This window comes from Atractosteus spatula, chromosome 22 (genome assembly GCF_055471065.1).
Source record: "Atractosteus spatula isolate fAtrSpa1 chromosome 22, fAtrSpa1.hap1, whole genome shotgun sequence".
NCBI lineage: Eukaryota > Metazoa > Chordata > Actinopteri > Semionotiformes > Lepisosteidae > Atractosteus > Atractosteus spatula.
This window is the reverse complement of record NC_142727.1, coordinates 543220-559016: the sequence shown is the minus strand read 5'-3', so window position 1 is coordinate 559016 and position 15797 is coordinate 543220. Positions and strand designations below refer to the sequence as shown.

The window sequence follows — 15797 nt, the reverse complement described above, 5'->3', positions numbered from 1 at the left end:
CTTCTGGCGGAAGTTCAGTCGTTGGAGAAGCGACCTGTGCGGTTTCTGGGAAGAGAGAACAGTGTTGCGGTGCCTCTTGCTTTCAAGTCATCTCATGCGGCTCGGTTCGTCGACCCCTGCCCCTGATGAGCAGGGCGGGCCGTGAGAGAGAGGGACTTGCGGTTTTATTTCCGGTGTTCGGAGAGTTTTTCTCCTCCGGCCGCTGTCGTGAAGTCCAGCGTCTCCCGCCCCGGTGGACGGCTCCTCGGACTAACTCCTCCGTGATCTCGGCGTCCTGCGGGGGCGAGAGCTGCCGGACAGACACCGGGGAGCAGCGCGGTGTCGTGCCGGCGCTGGGTCCGGCTCGTCTGGAGCAGCAGTACCGGTTCCGACCAGCAAGGCGCAGCTGCAGCATTCAACCCACACAGGTAAAAACTCGTCTGCGGGTTCCTCAAACCCCTGTACAGCACGAGTGGGGTGTGGGGTTGTGTTGGGTGAAACCGCAGGGCTCACAGCCAGCGTGGGTGGGGAGTGGGCGAGGGCACTGGGACACCAGGAGACAACCCCCACGCTGCGGAGAGAGAACATGCAAACTCCACACACACAGCACACCTGGTCAAGACTCGAACCCGGGACAGAGAGAGCCCAGGAGGCAGCCCGACCGTTTATCACAGTGACACGGACGCTGTTCTCGATTTCAAGGTAGAGTGCAGGGTAAAGGCAGTGTAGGGTCTGTGAACTGTTACCCAGGAATGGTGAAATAAACCCTAGCTGTTTCCAGCTGAGGAAACAGAGCAGTGAAAACTCCAGGCCCGAGCAGCTCCAGACACAACCTGTTCTCCCATGGGTGCAGGTCAGGTTTAGCACAGTAATGTCGGCCAGCCTATCGGGCGAGGCCCGCAAAGTGCACCCTACAACTAAAAAAACCCCAAGTACCCCACAAAAGCCCAGACGCAATTTGTCGAGTTCCAAAGGATGCACACACACGCACACACTTTATAAACATGCACGTGTTTAATCTCGGATCGAAGGCTCACACTGAACACTCGTGAGGCACAGGAAGGTCAACACTGGCACGGACAGCAGGGTCCGTTCTCGGCTTGCTCAGGGACCTGGGTGTGTTCAAGCCAGCAGTCTGTGCGTGTAGCTCGACTGTGCTTGCAGACCGGGGACCACAGTACATACCCCTACCCACAGAATAAAGAATCAGACATCCTTTTTCTCGGTTCTTCATCCTGACGTTGTGAAAGGATGAGGGCTCATGTTCTCCATCACACCACTACTGGGTAAAATCCTCTAGAAATCACGTTTCTAGACTTTCGCTAAAAACACTTCACGTAGGCGTTATGTGGGCTCTTGCTGTGCTGTATCACCGAGTATTTCAGAGACTAAAGCCCACGGAAAGGTTACCGGCGCCGTTGTCCTCCAGCCCCAGCCAGCGGGGACACGGGTGTCCATCTCCGGCAGTCCGGAGACTCACTGTCCCCACACCAGGCTGCGCCCGGCTGGGACATGACGCGCTGACACAGGGTGAACATTTCATCAACTAGACCTCTGACCCGCAGGCAAGAGCGCCCCCTGGGGGCCTGTCCAGTCCTTCCCCTGCGCCGTCGTCTCCAGGAGTCAGCAAGGCAAGGAAGAGGCAGACTGTGTCCCTGCTCACGGAGAAGAGGAGCAGACTCTGGCTGGACAGGGAGGGAGGTAAGAGCGCCTGTGTCTGTGAGCTCAGGGTGACAGCAGTGCAGGAGGGAAGGTGAACATCCTGAGAGGAGGACAGGAGCTGACGGAGAGGGGCAAGAGGGGCTGAGAGCCGGAGAGGATCCCAGCAGGGCAATAAAAACACATTGACAATAATACAGAATCTACCCTTCTCTAAACGAGAGTAGTGATTCAGTCAGCTAACACTGAGTGAGAACACTGGCCACAGCAGAATTCAAGACAAACTGAAGTCTAGAAATCTGTTCAAGACAGACGAGTTACAGACAGGCAGAGGATCAGAGACTGTAAAAGAACTGACAGCAGAAGCATGATTAACAGAAAAGAGACTTTAATTATGTTAGAAAAGTGTTAAAGAGAAATATAGGAAACCCTCAGTTTAACAGAGTAACAGGAGGAAGGGGTGTTCGTTATTACAGAATGTCTTGTACATTACAAATCAGAGAAAATATACAGTACAACTGCTTGTGTGGTTTCTGGAACTTTTGACTTATTAACAATTTCAAATCACAGTAAATGAAAATTGTTCCTGTACTTTCATATTCATGGTAAAGGTCTTTAGTTCATGTGTTTCAGATATATGGTATAAAATTTGCTGAAGAATATTAATCAAGTAACACCCATTATAAGCAATTGGCCTAGGGTTATTGTGAGAAACTATTTGTATTTCTGGTGTTGCTGACAAAGTTCCCCTCCAGCAGCTTGTGTCTGTTACACTGAGGGCTGACTGTAGTTCCATTCAATCTCACAGCTGCAGTGACTGTAGTCAGACAGTAACAGCACTGAGGACACCTGTTCACTGAGATCTGTTTGTACATCAGGCACATGGATTCAATGAGAGCAACCAAACATGTCATAATTGTTAACACATTTAAGTGAAATCCAAGCTCTAAGTTTTATGGAATAAGGTTTTACAACTATCAATGTACAGAATGAAGTTGAAAATGGATCGAGATGACAATTCTCCCCTGTGAAGCAGGTGGACACAGTTTTATCTTGGTAATAAATACAGATCATCTCTCAACACTGCTGATGTAGGACAGAGGTTGTACTGTCTTCAGCTCCTCCTCTGAGCTGGGATGTTGATCACATGTAGAAGAGTGAGGAGTGGGGTTAGTAGTGGGGTTAGGGAGTGGACATGCCATCAGCATCTGAACTCAGAGGAGGAGCTGAAGACACTCAGGATTCCTGTGATGGACAGATCACTGTGAATTATCAGCATTTATTTGAAAAGATCAGGAACATTAGTGACAGAGGAAGAAGTAAAGGAAAGTATGAAGAGATCTAGACTGTGACACTACAGACAGCAGTTCCAGGTGCAGAGTCACACAGGCTGAAACACTTCCACAGTGTGAACGAGTGTCAGTAGGAGGCTGTGCTGAAGGGGTCTGGACAGGCAGAGAGCAGGACACTTCTATAGTGATGATGACATCTGTCCATCACTGCATCAGAGCTCAGACTACTGCACAATAATACACTGAGACAGAAAGAGCTGCCCTGTGTGGCAGAAGGAAATTGCAAGTTGAAAATGCTTTGTTACCAACACAGATAAGACCTCCGTGAGCTCAGATGTTTATAGTGAACATAATCCCTACAAGAGTGATACCCAGATGTGTCCCTTATCCTGCCTCTTATACACATGGTCAGGGTCAGAGCTCAAGAGGGAGCAGAAAACAGACTGGGCTGTTCATACCTGAGAATTCACTCACAAGACATTACAATAAACATCACATCTCTAAAAAAATCAAGATCAATTATTTCAACAAAGTGACAAGTGTGAGATTTACTTCTAACTGTGGGGTTGCAGAGGTGTTACTGGGAGAAGCTGCTGTAGGAAACAGGAGAAATTGTGCAGAGCTCACCTGGAGACCTGGGGGATATGAGTCTCTTTTCAGTTTTCAACAAAGCTTGTGAATTGACTCCAGCCTGGTTCCAGTTTGTCAACCTGTGACTAATAAACACTCAACATAAACATACTTGAACCCTGAAGAGCAAACCTTCTTGAATAGTGTGTGTAAAAAGCAGAGCTGGGGTGCCAGTAACACACTTCACACAGAGCAGCAGGCAGAGAAGGAGAGAGGCAGGACAGTGCAGAGAGAGGGCAGGGGGAGATGCAGTCAGTTCTGAAGAGACACAGCAGAGGACAAGTCAGCACATCCAGGCAGAGCTCTAGAGCAACACCAACAGGAAGGACAGATACAGGAGAGAGGAGCAGACACTCACTGGTGGAGATGAAGACTAGACAGTGAGAGATGAGGACAGGCAGGGAGTCTAATTCCCCAGTCACTGTCCACTCCTGAAGCAGAGTGCAGACTGCTCTGCAGTGGGACAGAAACTAGTGTAACAACAGGAGACTAGTGGTGACAGAGATACACATAAAGCAGCTACAGAAGATGGAGCTCGAGACAATTACAGACTAGGAGAGAGGAGCTGTACATGTGAGATTTCCAGGAGATCAACACCAGGGACTTCAGTGCTGCAGCTGTAGTGAAGGAGTGTCAGTGTGATGTCAGGGTACAGAGATCTAAACCAACACACCCTGTCAATCCCAGAGCCAGATTCTGACTCTTCACAGTCTCAGTCCTCAGTAGAGTGAGGAGCAGCAGGAGGCAGCAGGGAGGGAGCTGAAGGTGTTTATTCATCACATGTTGACAGACTGGAACCAGGCTGGACTGAATTCAGTGACTTTGTTGAAAGCTGGAAAGAGAGAAGTAAACTCATTAAAATAGGTCAGGCTGTGCCAGAACACTTCCTCACACTTTAGATCTGTGTACCCTGACATCACACTGACACTCCTTCACTACAGCTGCAGCAGTGTCACAGTCGAGATCTCTTCATACTTTCCTTTACTTCTTCATCTGCTACTAATGTTCCTGATCTTTTCAAATAAAGGCTGATAATTCACAGTGATCTCTGTCCATCACAGGAATCCTGAGTGTCTTCAGCTCCTCCTCTGAGCTGGGATGTTGATCACATGTGGAAGAGTGAGGAGTGGGGTTAGTAGTGGGGTTAGGGAGTGGACATGCCATCAGCATCTGAAGTCAGAGGAGGAGCTGAAGACACTCAGGATTCCTGTGATGGTCAGAGATCACTGTGAATTATCAGCCTTTATTTGAAAAGATCAGGAACATTAGTAGCAGATGAAGAAGTAAAGGAAAGTATGAAGAGATCTAGACTGTGACACTGCTGCAGCTGTAGTGAAGGAGTGTCAGTGTGATGTCAGGGTACAGAGATCTAAACCAACTCACCCTGTCAACCCCAGAGCCAGATTCTGACTCTTCACAGTCTCAGTCCTCAGTAGAGGGAGGAGCAGCAGGAGGCAGCAGGGAGGGAGCTGAAGGTGAAAGTGGAACCAGGCTGGAGGTGAAGTCAAAGCCTTTGTTGAAAGCTGTAATGACAGACAAATACAGTCATTAAAACTTAAAGTCGAGCTGTGTCAGAATACTTTTCACACTGCAGTGAGTAAGAACGGTAGTACAGGACTGAACAGTGAAGTAGTGGAGTGAGCTCCGCTGTTTCAGAAGCCCGAGCTCACACGCTGTTGCTCTTAGCCGCCACCAGAGGGCAGCCTGCAGCTGCAGACGGCAGAGCCAGGTACACGGTCTCTATACGCGGCTCTGCAGACAGCTGCTCCCACAGCCTGACAGCCCGCTCCTCTTGGTCAAGCCAGGGTACCAGTGAGTTGCCCAAGAGAGCTGACCCGGGCTGTGAAAGCAGCGCCCCGTCTGTCTGACACCATTCCCCGGTTCTTACCCGACATGTTGTCGATACCAGAGCAGCAGGCAGTAAAACTCTCCCCTCACTGTCACTGGGGCCGCGAGTCCTGGCCGGGCTCCGGAGTGAGAGAGCTGGAGAGAAACGAGATGCAGAGAAAATGCTGAAACTCACCTCTCGACTCGTACATGGTCCCGCCAGACTGACAGAAAATGTGATTTAGTGGACAAAACTGAAAAAAGAGTGATGTTTGTTAGTCTCGAATTACAAGTACATTTCAAGAGCAGTAGCAAGCAGCACGTTATATGAACGAATATTCACAGGATTCTGCAGACAACAGAAGCACAGCCCAGAGAAAATAAGAATAAGAAATAGAGTAGAAAAGTATTGTTAAGCAATGACCTAATACAGGTTTAAACGCACAGAGCAGTAAAGCTTGAAAAGCGTTTGGACGAGTTACTTACCGCTGTCTGTCTTGCCCGCCTCTCGCGCGAAAGGAGAATAATCAGCTGGGTCAGAATTTATAGGACCTGGAGCCCAAAGTGACCAATAAACAGATGAGACGACATTATTCGCGGCTCTGCCCACCAAAATCCTTTATTAATATTCAGTATATAGGCAGCGGTTTTACAATTAATCTAATTTGTAGTTCGTCCTCCCAACGCATGAGGGCGGTGCAGCCCCACCCTCTACTGTCAACAGGCGTGGTTTGGGTGGAGACGTCATGGATTCTGATTGGCTGAGATTCTCATATTTAAACAAGCCCCGCCCCCAAAATGGCCTCTACCGGAAGTTCTGCCGAAAGGGTGTGGTGGGGTTTGTGAATGGCGTTTTCCCGATTTTATTGCGTTTTTAGTCGTTTTTTGGCCTATTTTTTATTATATCGTTATGACACATCACGGAATCATTAAGTCGGATTTAAAACTGGATGTTCCTGACTTTCAGCTAGTGAGTATCGAGCGATTTTGTGTTTTGTTTGTGTTTGATTAGCAAGATGGCGGCAAACTCCTCATTTGCATTTATTAAAATCAGTCGCTGTATTTTAATGAGCTGATTTGCATTTCTCTTGTTAATATGAACTAGAAAATTAGTTTTTGGCTAGAATTGTTTTTTATATTTTTAAGGTTCTTAGTATTTGTACTGAATTAAAACGCTCACTTTGCTTTAGTGTGGAAAAAGTGATTTTCTGTTGTTTTTTTATGATGTTTGTTAATTCTTATTTGCATACAATTTGCATTTATTAAAATCACGCACTAGTTACTTGTATTTTAATGAGTTATTTGTATATGTGTTAATATTAAATTTAAAAAATTCTAGTGAAAATAACGTTTTTTAAGTTTACTGTGTGAACTCGTCTTTTTTTCTACTGCTTGTTTTGTAAGTAAGATGTCGGCGTTAACGCTCTCATAAGTATTTAAATTTGTATTAAAATCGGTTGACCAGTCGCTTGTATTTTAATAAGTTCTGTTTTAATGATTTCTGTTTTTGTTGTTTATGTTTTGGTTTTATTTTTTGCTCTGGAAAGCGTTTTCACTCGAATGCTTTTTCGTTTCTAAAATGTATGTTTACACTTGTACTGAACACAAATAAAATTTAAATTTGTTTTACTTCTGGCTTATTTGTCTTTTTTAGGGAATGTATTTTAAAAAACTTGGGTGCTGTCTTTCAAATTGTGTGACCTAAAAATGTAAATATCTTAGGAAAATTGGAACAAAAACTGTATATATTTATATAGAAAATAATATTCTAATTAACAATTAGTATTCTGATTATGCTAATTATCTATAATGAGAAAAATGTTTATGTATCAAGTGAATTAAGGTTCATTAGTATTAAGCAAATGTCACCCAGGGCTGGTCTTGGAGATGGGCTTCTGCGATTGGGTTAAACCTCATGTCAATCATATAAAGACAACCCTTAAGAAGTGCGTCATTTTTGGGGGTGTGGTGATTTGATTGACAGGTCTTTCAACCAATCAGAATAGAGAAAATGTTTTTTTATCCCATAGTCGAAGTTGTGCTTCAAACTGACCAATCACCTGAGAGCAAAAATCTTGGAGGTGGGCTCTAATCCAAACATTTTGATTGGTTGGCATGACGGCAGTATCCAGTGACGCCCACTCATGAATAATGTGACACTCCCCTGCTTAATTATACGACACGCCCCTTCATTATCCACGCCCTTCATGAATATTCATAGTGGGCGGTGCTCATTCCTCGTTTTGTTTGGTTTTATGTTTGTTATAGTGTTATAATGAAATAATGTTACAAAGAAGTAAGACAGAAGTCAAAATTCTTTATTAAGTTTTGCAAACATACAACTCAAAGACAGTTGGCAACAATGAAACAAAAACACAGAGTGAGATGCAGAATCACAAGTAACGGCGTCCGGGATGACGATTTCCTGTCCAGCGCCAGCAGTCTGGTCAGTGCGGGAGGGGTCCTGTGCGGGCGGCAGGGACAGCAGCCAGGGGAGACCTGAAACACAAGACAAGCAGGTAAGAGCTCGGAGTTCAGCACTGAGCAGCAGCGCAGCGACAGTAAGCAGACAGGAGTGAGGAGCTGCGCTGGCGGGGGGGCTCAGGGAGTCACTCGGCAGTACAGCGCAGCTCGCTTTGCGGAACACGGGCTCGTCCCAATGTCGGGAAAATGAATTTCGAATAAAAAGGGCTCAAGACCTCCAGACCGTGTCCTTACCGTCACGAGAAATGCTCGCCCGCTTTAATTTCGGTTCAGATTTAGGAAGCATATGGAGTTTTATTAATTTCAACGTTCAAGCAGGGCACAGGCGTCAGGAAGTTGATCAAGACGCGGTTTGTTCACATCGCGCTGCAGCGCCGACAGAGACGCGGTCTGTTTGTCTGAGCTGGGCTGTGCTTTTTAAACTCTACTCTCACCCGTCTGTTGCTTTTAAATTTTAACTTGTTCTGGGTCCGTCTTGGCTTCTTAAAAAGAACTTACCGCTCTCAGGAATGTGTATGAGCCGGGGTCATGCAGAGCGAGGTGTGCTGTACAGTACTGCCATCACATCTGTCCCGGGACAGTGCGGGATACTGAGCACTAGATCACTGAATGGGCTGTAGCCTGTTGTACAGTTAAAACCCGAGTGCAGAGCACTCCACTGAACAGGGTGTTAATGCTAATCAAGTGCTTCCCGTAACTCGAGCTAGTTCTCAGTTTGCCCCTGAGCACAGGTCCCTCAGTTCCACAGCAAATCATGTCAACCCCCTGCATTGTTAAATACAGCAAGACTCGTCCTAGATCTGCACCCAGTACCCCAGCAGTGAGCCACAACTTCACAGTCAAGCAATGTTTATTCATGAACAGGAGACGGTGAGTAACAAGCAGAATAAAACGTACAATTTATTTTTGGAATTGCATACATTTGATCATATTCAAGCACAGCCAGTTCAATGCTGTAATTTCAAGTGACAGTAAAGACTGGGAAACATGTGGGTGAAGCTGCCTTTGGGACTGTAACTGCCTGCTGTCTGGACACAGTCAGCTCAATATTCTTAGCATCCTCCTCTCTGCAGCGACCAAGCTGTCTATTCTTGTGGTTTTGATTTTCTTCAGCCTGTAAAATGCTGCTCAGGAGGATTTAAATGTGGAGACTGGCCTGGCCAGTACAAGACTGTCCACTGTTTCCTCCTGCTGACCTCCTGACTGAGCTGTTCGTGCAGAAGACAGTGAGGTGTAGCTGACAAATCCAGCACCAAGTTCAGTGTTCTGGTTTTACATCTTAAATGATGTAGAGTATTAGTATTGATACAGAAACAAGTATATAAGATGGAGTTCTAGACAAGTACAGAATATGCCTGATGAATTATTCATGTCAGACTTCCACATTAATGCAGATTACTTCAGTGCTGCAGCTGTAGTGAAGGAGTGTCAGTGTGATGTCAGGGTGTGGGGATCTAAGCCAACTCACCCTGTAAATCAGATTCTCCTCAATTTGGAGATCTGAATCTCAGATCTCTGGGAGTGTGGATGAACACCAGGAGGCAGCAGGAATAGTGGTGAATTAATCCTCATCATGTCATATGGTCGGTCTGACTTATTGGGACACATTCATGTTACATACATTTCAGAGTGTAAACCAGTAAATGAGCTCACTGTACTCTGTGTCATCATTGAAGATAAGGTATCGCCTGTTCTTGAGACACTTTTACTTGAAGTCACTGCTTTAGCATGATACAGAGTTGGATTGAGACCTGCAGACACACTTGACCAGCTTCTGTTTTCTCCTGATGAGCTCTTTGGTTGCACTGACTGGATGCTTTGGGTCATTGTCATGCTGCATGGTGCAGCACTGTCCAATAAATATGGAAGCATTTTGTGCTGCATCAGAGACCCAGTTTCTGTAAACTTCAGAAATCCCTCTGCTGCTGCCATCATTAGCTACATCCTCAATGAAGATGAGTGACCCAGTCTGAGACATTCCTGCATCCCCAGGCCATGACATTACCTCCACCCGGCTTCAGCATGCGCTCAGAAGACAGAGATGGCAGGTTCAAGTGTGGAGAAAGAAAGGAGCTGCAGATGCTCCAGTGAACAGCACCTCCTGTGAGAGTCATGGCCTGGCCTGGGGAGATCATGAGGAGACTCCTTCACCTGTCTCCATCAGCACTAGTGGACTGGGTCACTGAAGCTCAAACCTGAAGGCAGTGGACTCGGAGCTGAGAGCTCCAGCAACACCTCAATGTCCTCTGCGCTCCCTCTGAGCTCAGATGTTGATCACATGTACAGGAGTAGGATTAGAGGTGGTGTTAGTCAGGGACCATGCATGTCATCTACATCTCAGCTCAGAGGACACACATCAAATATTCAGGTGCTGTAGCTTTGAGTCAGTTTATAACGCAACCAAGGAGGTCATCAGAAGAATAACTGTAGAAACACCTTAACTGTTGGGTCTAATGCCTGGATTTCAACCCTATTGACAGAAGGAAAAACAAACAATTGAAGTATGATCACCTGAAGACTAAATAAGAACTTGGTGGCAACAGCAAAGCATCTCAGATGATTACAGAGGGCAGTGAGCTCAATGGGTCTCAGACCTCATGCAGTTACTGTCTCAGAGGGATCTACAAGCACATCCTCTTCTACACTCTGAAATGTACTTAAAGTGAATGTGTCCCAGTAATGTCAAAATAGAAAGTTGAACATTTTTTATTCCAATATGATCAAATGTATGCAGAGAATTACCACAAAATAAAACCAGGATAATATTTCTGTTCTGATCACAAGTACTAATTGCTTGACTGTAAAGTTGACTCATTGCAGTACTGCTGGAGGACACTGTACCTTTCCAATGAAAACCTGCATTTTCAACTGTCTCACAGTATCAATACACCTTGACAGGAGGGGCTGATTGACAGGGCCAGTGACATGAATTAATGTGCTTTGTTCATATTCTGGGCTGTTAGAATTCTTCCACTGGACCATGAAAAAGATCTGAGTGTCTTTGGGTGGGAGTGCAGCTGAGGCTGTTGGTGAAAGGAGATTGTTCAGCTGTAGGAAAAACCTGCCTGTTTGAATGTGCTCAGAGTGGAGAGGAGTGTCAGTGTGGGAGCTGCAGAGGAACAAGTAGGGGAGAATTCCACACTGAGAAGAACATTGATTCTGGCTCTGGAGTTTTCTTCATGTGTGAGACAACAGCTACAATTGTCCCTAACACTGTCACTGCAGAGTCCTGATACCTGAATCACATTCACATACTAACTGCAGGATTCAGACTCACTCCACATCATCAGAAACCATGTCCTTCCCCTGCGACAGTCGAGTTCACCCCAACACAAGCGCAGGAGAGCTGCTGTGTGGTTTGGATGCTGTCAGAAAGCAGGCGAGGGGCAGGAACCATTAACATCTCATCACAGGAGAGTGTATAAACCAGAGAAATTAAACTGGTTTAGTAATGAGTGCTGCGAATGAGGTTTATTAACTGTTTGGGCAGGATGTGGTGAGGTAATGGGTTGAGCACAGGTGTAGAAGTGATTGCTTTCAGTCTCAGAGCCTCTTCAGACTCCTGTTCTGTCTCAAGGTGTCCTGTTTCTCTGCAGCCTGATGGCCTCCCGACACACAGACACGACTCCACAGCCAGAACCATTTTCATGTTTCCTGTCCAGTGTGGCGTCGACACCTGCTTGTTCCTTATTTGTGTTCCCTGTGAGCAGTGTTGCCTTGAGGTGAATAAAGAGCATGAGTGGGCAGTGTAGTGTCAGTGTGGGAGCCCGTCCTGTCTCAGGGTATTGTAGTGTGAAGGTGGGACCTTGGTACTGGAATCAGAGCTACTTGCAGCCTCTCCAGTCCACTGCATTACAGTGAAGCTGCACCCAGTGCTGTTGAATTGATCATTAGCAGGTTCATCAGTAATTAAGCAGCTGGTTGAGTCAGATTACTGCAGTCTAGTGCACTGGAAGGGCTGCAAGCTGAGTAGCTCAGACTAAAACCTATTTTTAACCTCAGATGAGATTTAATTTTTTAACTGTGCCTGTTAGGGGATTTTTGGTCTCTCGTGTCCCTGTTTGAAAACTCGCTGTTTACCAGCAGAGACGAGCAGCTCCGGGACCCGCCGCCCCTATTGGCCGAGTCTGAATGAGAAGGCAGGTGCGGTCAGTCTGCAATTAGACTTCAATCCGCGGCTGTTTAGCGGTTCCGACGCCCGAGTCGCTTCTCTGCCTTTAAATAGCGAGTTTGCAAACAGAGAAAGTTTTTCAAATTCACCGTTTAGCTTGAGCGGGATCCTGGGCGAAGGCTGTTGGCTTTTCTCGGTCCGAGTGGAAAATGTCATGAAATGGGGCTTGAAAAGTAAATGAATTTCGCAACTTACTTTTGGCGGAGCTGCCGGACGGGCTGTAGGACTTGTGGCTTCGACTCTGCGGAGAAACATGGTATTAAAATCGTGCTTCAGCTTCTTCTAACTGCTTGTTATATGTTATGTTTTTACCTGCACAATACGCTGTTTCTCGTTTGTATTCCAGGCTTCTGCAGGATCCTGGCGCGGCTCTGGGCTTTAAACGGCGGCTGTCGGGTCCTTCTCGGCGTGGAGACCTGAGCGCAGACCCACCCGTGTACCGAGTGACCGGAGCTCCGCGGCGGATTCACAGGCGAGTCCGAGTCTCTTCTTCCTAGAGGCCGAGAGAGACCCGGTCAGGAAAGCGCAGCTTCAAGGCTCGTTTAGGACTGAAAACCACTTTCACAGGGGCTTCGTCTCTTACCGGTATCGACTCACTGTGCAGCTGCAGGTCCGGCTGGGTTTTCTTTCTCCGGAGCCGGTTTGCATGAAGACGCGCCGACCGCACCGCTTAGCTTGAACTGGGGGAAACTGGTAACTCGAGGTACCGGTAACTGACCGCAGGAAACTGGAGCCCAGCCGTGTGAGACCCGGTGTGAAACCCGAAACCCCCGGTGTGAGGAGAGAGAGAAACCGCTTACCTTGCTCTCGAAACGCCGGCTGTCCTGCTGTAAAGGTTAAAGCGAGAGAGTTAAAACATTTAAAATGAATTTCTCTTAGAAAACGTTTTTGCTTTTGTTAAAACCTGTAAAAAAAATTAATGCATGTTTTGTTTTCCGGCAGCCGAGCAAAGCGCCTGTACCGGGAGAGCAGCGGGGTACCAGCCGCCTCTCTCCCAGCCAGCGAGCCGCCGGAGTCCCCCCGCCTCCCCTCCCTCTGGCCGGGACCCCAGCCTGCACGGGCCTGGAGCACAGACCCGCCCCTATTTATAACGTGAACCCCTGATGAGCGCGAAAAAGACAATAAAGGTAGCAAAATAAGAGACACCGGGGACTGTGGATATATTATAACTGCTGTATATTGTAATTGTTTTATGCTTTATACCCTTATTTGCTGTAATAAACTGCTGTGAGTGTTAATTGGTTAATTGATTATTCTGGGGTCGGGGGGAGGGTGGGGTACAGGGGTGTAGAGAACCGTGAATCGGGTTCCCCTGTGAGCAGCCACACCAAGCGGCTCGCAGCGCTACAGCCTCCGGGCACCGGGCTGTCGTGGTCGGGGAGTCGGAAGCCGCTGGTCTGCGGCCTAGACTGCAGCCTCCATCCCCGGCCTCGATTAGAGCCCCGCCGCCCGAGGACACTCGCAGCCCGGTAGGTGAAGGATGACGCTCCACGCTGCTGAGGGAACGCGTCCCGTCACCATGGTGACTGGGACGGGGTGTGGCTGTGGTGAAGGGCGGGGTTCAGTGTTGATAGTGTCCAATCAGCGTGTGGGAGAGGTGGGTGTAAGAGCAGCCAATCAGAAGAGCGCAAGTTTAGCCCGAGAGAAAAAGACCAGCCGAGCCAGGCGGGTCTCGAACCCGGGGCTCCGGGGTGGAGATGTGGAGGAGTCGGGGTTTAGCTGAGTGAGCTATACTTCCTGCCAAATCTGGAGTGACTCCGCGGTCATACTTATCTGGCAAAATTTCGCTACACGAAAAAAATCCAAAAAAATAAAAAGGTATCCCTCCTCCTCTCGTAATTCTAAAAGTAGGATCTCTGCTCATCTGCTGTGTTTCAGGTTTTACAAAAGCTTTTCTATGTGGGCTTGAACCCAGATCTGCATTAACCGCACATTAGTCTGGGGATTTGAACCCGGACTCTCACCGCCCGCAGACCAGCGCGCTACACGACGAGCCACAGCGCCGCGCAGAAATACAGCGCCGCCGAATATAAAAGCTTTAAAACTGCGATTCACCCCCCCCCCCCCGGCCGAGAGTAGGACCCCCTTCTGTAATAAAAATAGAGCGGAGAGCACAGCTGGACTGCAGGAGCCACTGCACAACTGCAGCTCACATGAAGTCACTTCATGATGTTTGTGAAGATTGAGGACAGTTGGAGCTGCGCTCAATCCTGCAGTGATCTGGAGCTGCTGTGCTCCTGCACAGTGTTCAGAGGGGCTGTCAGTCCTGCCTATTGCACAGCACCCTGCTTCACTGGGAAAGGTGTTGCAGTGAGTCACTGTGACTCCATCTGTTTGGATTCAGCAGCTCGGAGTTTGACAGTATGATGGAATTAGACTTCAATAATAAATGTGGACAATCAGGCTTCATCTTTCCACTGTTCTCCATGAGAATCTCACCCCTCACAAGGCACAGAGCTCATATCAGAAGTTCCCCCGAAACTCTTCGATATAATGACTAGCAGAGAGCTCTCTCATCAACACAAAGACCACAGTTTCCTTCACAGACACTGGAAATAAAACCCAAGAGCATGGGAGAGGTGTTCACAACCTGATTTTAATTAAAGAACAAAAATAAGATAAAAACAAGTGGCTAAAAGTTTGCTCAGGAGTGTTTTATTATGTTAAAACAGTACATGAACAGAATGAAGGAGCGAAGGAACAGTCAGCTGATATCGGTGTCCATTCCTGAGGCTGGTACAGATTCTCCAGAGGCCGTCCCTGAGAAAATACCCACAGCAGTGTAGGAGCAGCTCAGACAGAGGGATCAAAGAGCACAGCACAGTTTACTACAACAGAGATCATCTCCTTTCAACACAACAGCTGACAACACTATTCCACAGCACGATAGCAATTACAAGATTGAACAGAGAGAAACAATACAAACACAACACACAGCAAACTGAAGAGATCCAGCAGAGACTGAGTGTAAGATCTGTACAGGTGTATAAACAGTATAAAGCAACACATATGTAGCAGATATTCAACACATTATGTCTCTGTATAGGAATATTCATTGATGTTTCTGGAGTAAATAACATTTAAATGATGACATTCAGGGAATTATTTTAAATAAAGATGAAACCACAATCTGTATTCTCTCTATATCTATTCTAGGACTTGCAAAATATACAATAGTAATATAACTAACTTTTCAGCTCACACAGATGTCTTTGAGATCTCTAATGTACACAGTATAGAGCTACAGAGGAGAGAGACTGGAGCTAAACCAGCTGGTTACTGGTTTAACTGGACCAAACAAACAGCTTTTTCCCAGCTCTTCATCTGCTGCTGATATAAAAACACCTGGATCATCTGCAGCCACACTGACCCCTCCAGGACCAGGACTGGACAGCCCTGCTGCAGACACACACTGACCCCTCCAGGACCAGGACTGGACAGCCCTGCTGCAGACACACACTGACCCCTCCAGGACCAGGACTGGACAGCCCTGCTGCAGACACACACTGACCCCTCCAAGACCAGGACTGGACAGCCCTGCTGCAGACACACACACTGACCCCTCCAAGACCAGGACTGGACAGCCCTGCTGCAGACACACACTGACCCCTCCAGGACCAGGACTGGACAGCCCTGCTGCAGACGCACACACTGACCCCTCCAGGACTGGATACCTCTTACTTACTTTATTGTCCCAGAGGGGAAAGTGTTTTTTCAGACAGATAAAAGACACAACACAATACACAGCACATTTA

The 15797-nt window shown here is 47.3% G+C and overlaps 1 protein-coding gene across 1 annotated transcript; it reads left to right on the top strand.

The window, feature by feature from the left end:
- Positions 1 to 59: 59 nt before the first annotated feature.
- Positions 60 to 4469, top strand: LOC148816372 (uncharacterized). The gene is made up of 2 exons (XM_088940014.1): positions 60 to 407; positions 1545 to 4469. Exons 1-2 carry the CDS (start codon positions 126 to 128, stop codon positions 1734 to 1736), a joined length of 474 nt encoding a protein of 157 aa, XP_088796140.1. The 5' UTR covers positions 60 to 125; the 3' UTR covers positions 1737 to 4469.
- The last annotated feature ends 11328 nt before the right edge of the window (positions 4470 to 15797 follow it).

Bases quoted from the DNA above. Each gene is read 5' to 3' on its own strand.
- LOC148816372 (XM_088940014.1), top strand. From the start codon at position 126: ATGAGCAGGGCGGGCCGTGAGAGAGAGGGACTTGCGGTTTTATTTCCG. The intron at 408-1,544 runs GTAAAAACTCGT...TCTGACCCGCAG, and splicing joins GCAGCATTCAACCCACACAG to GCAAGAGCGCCCCCTGGGGG.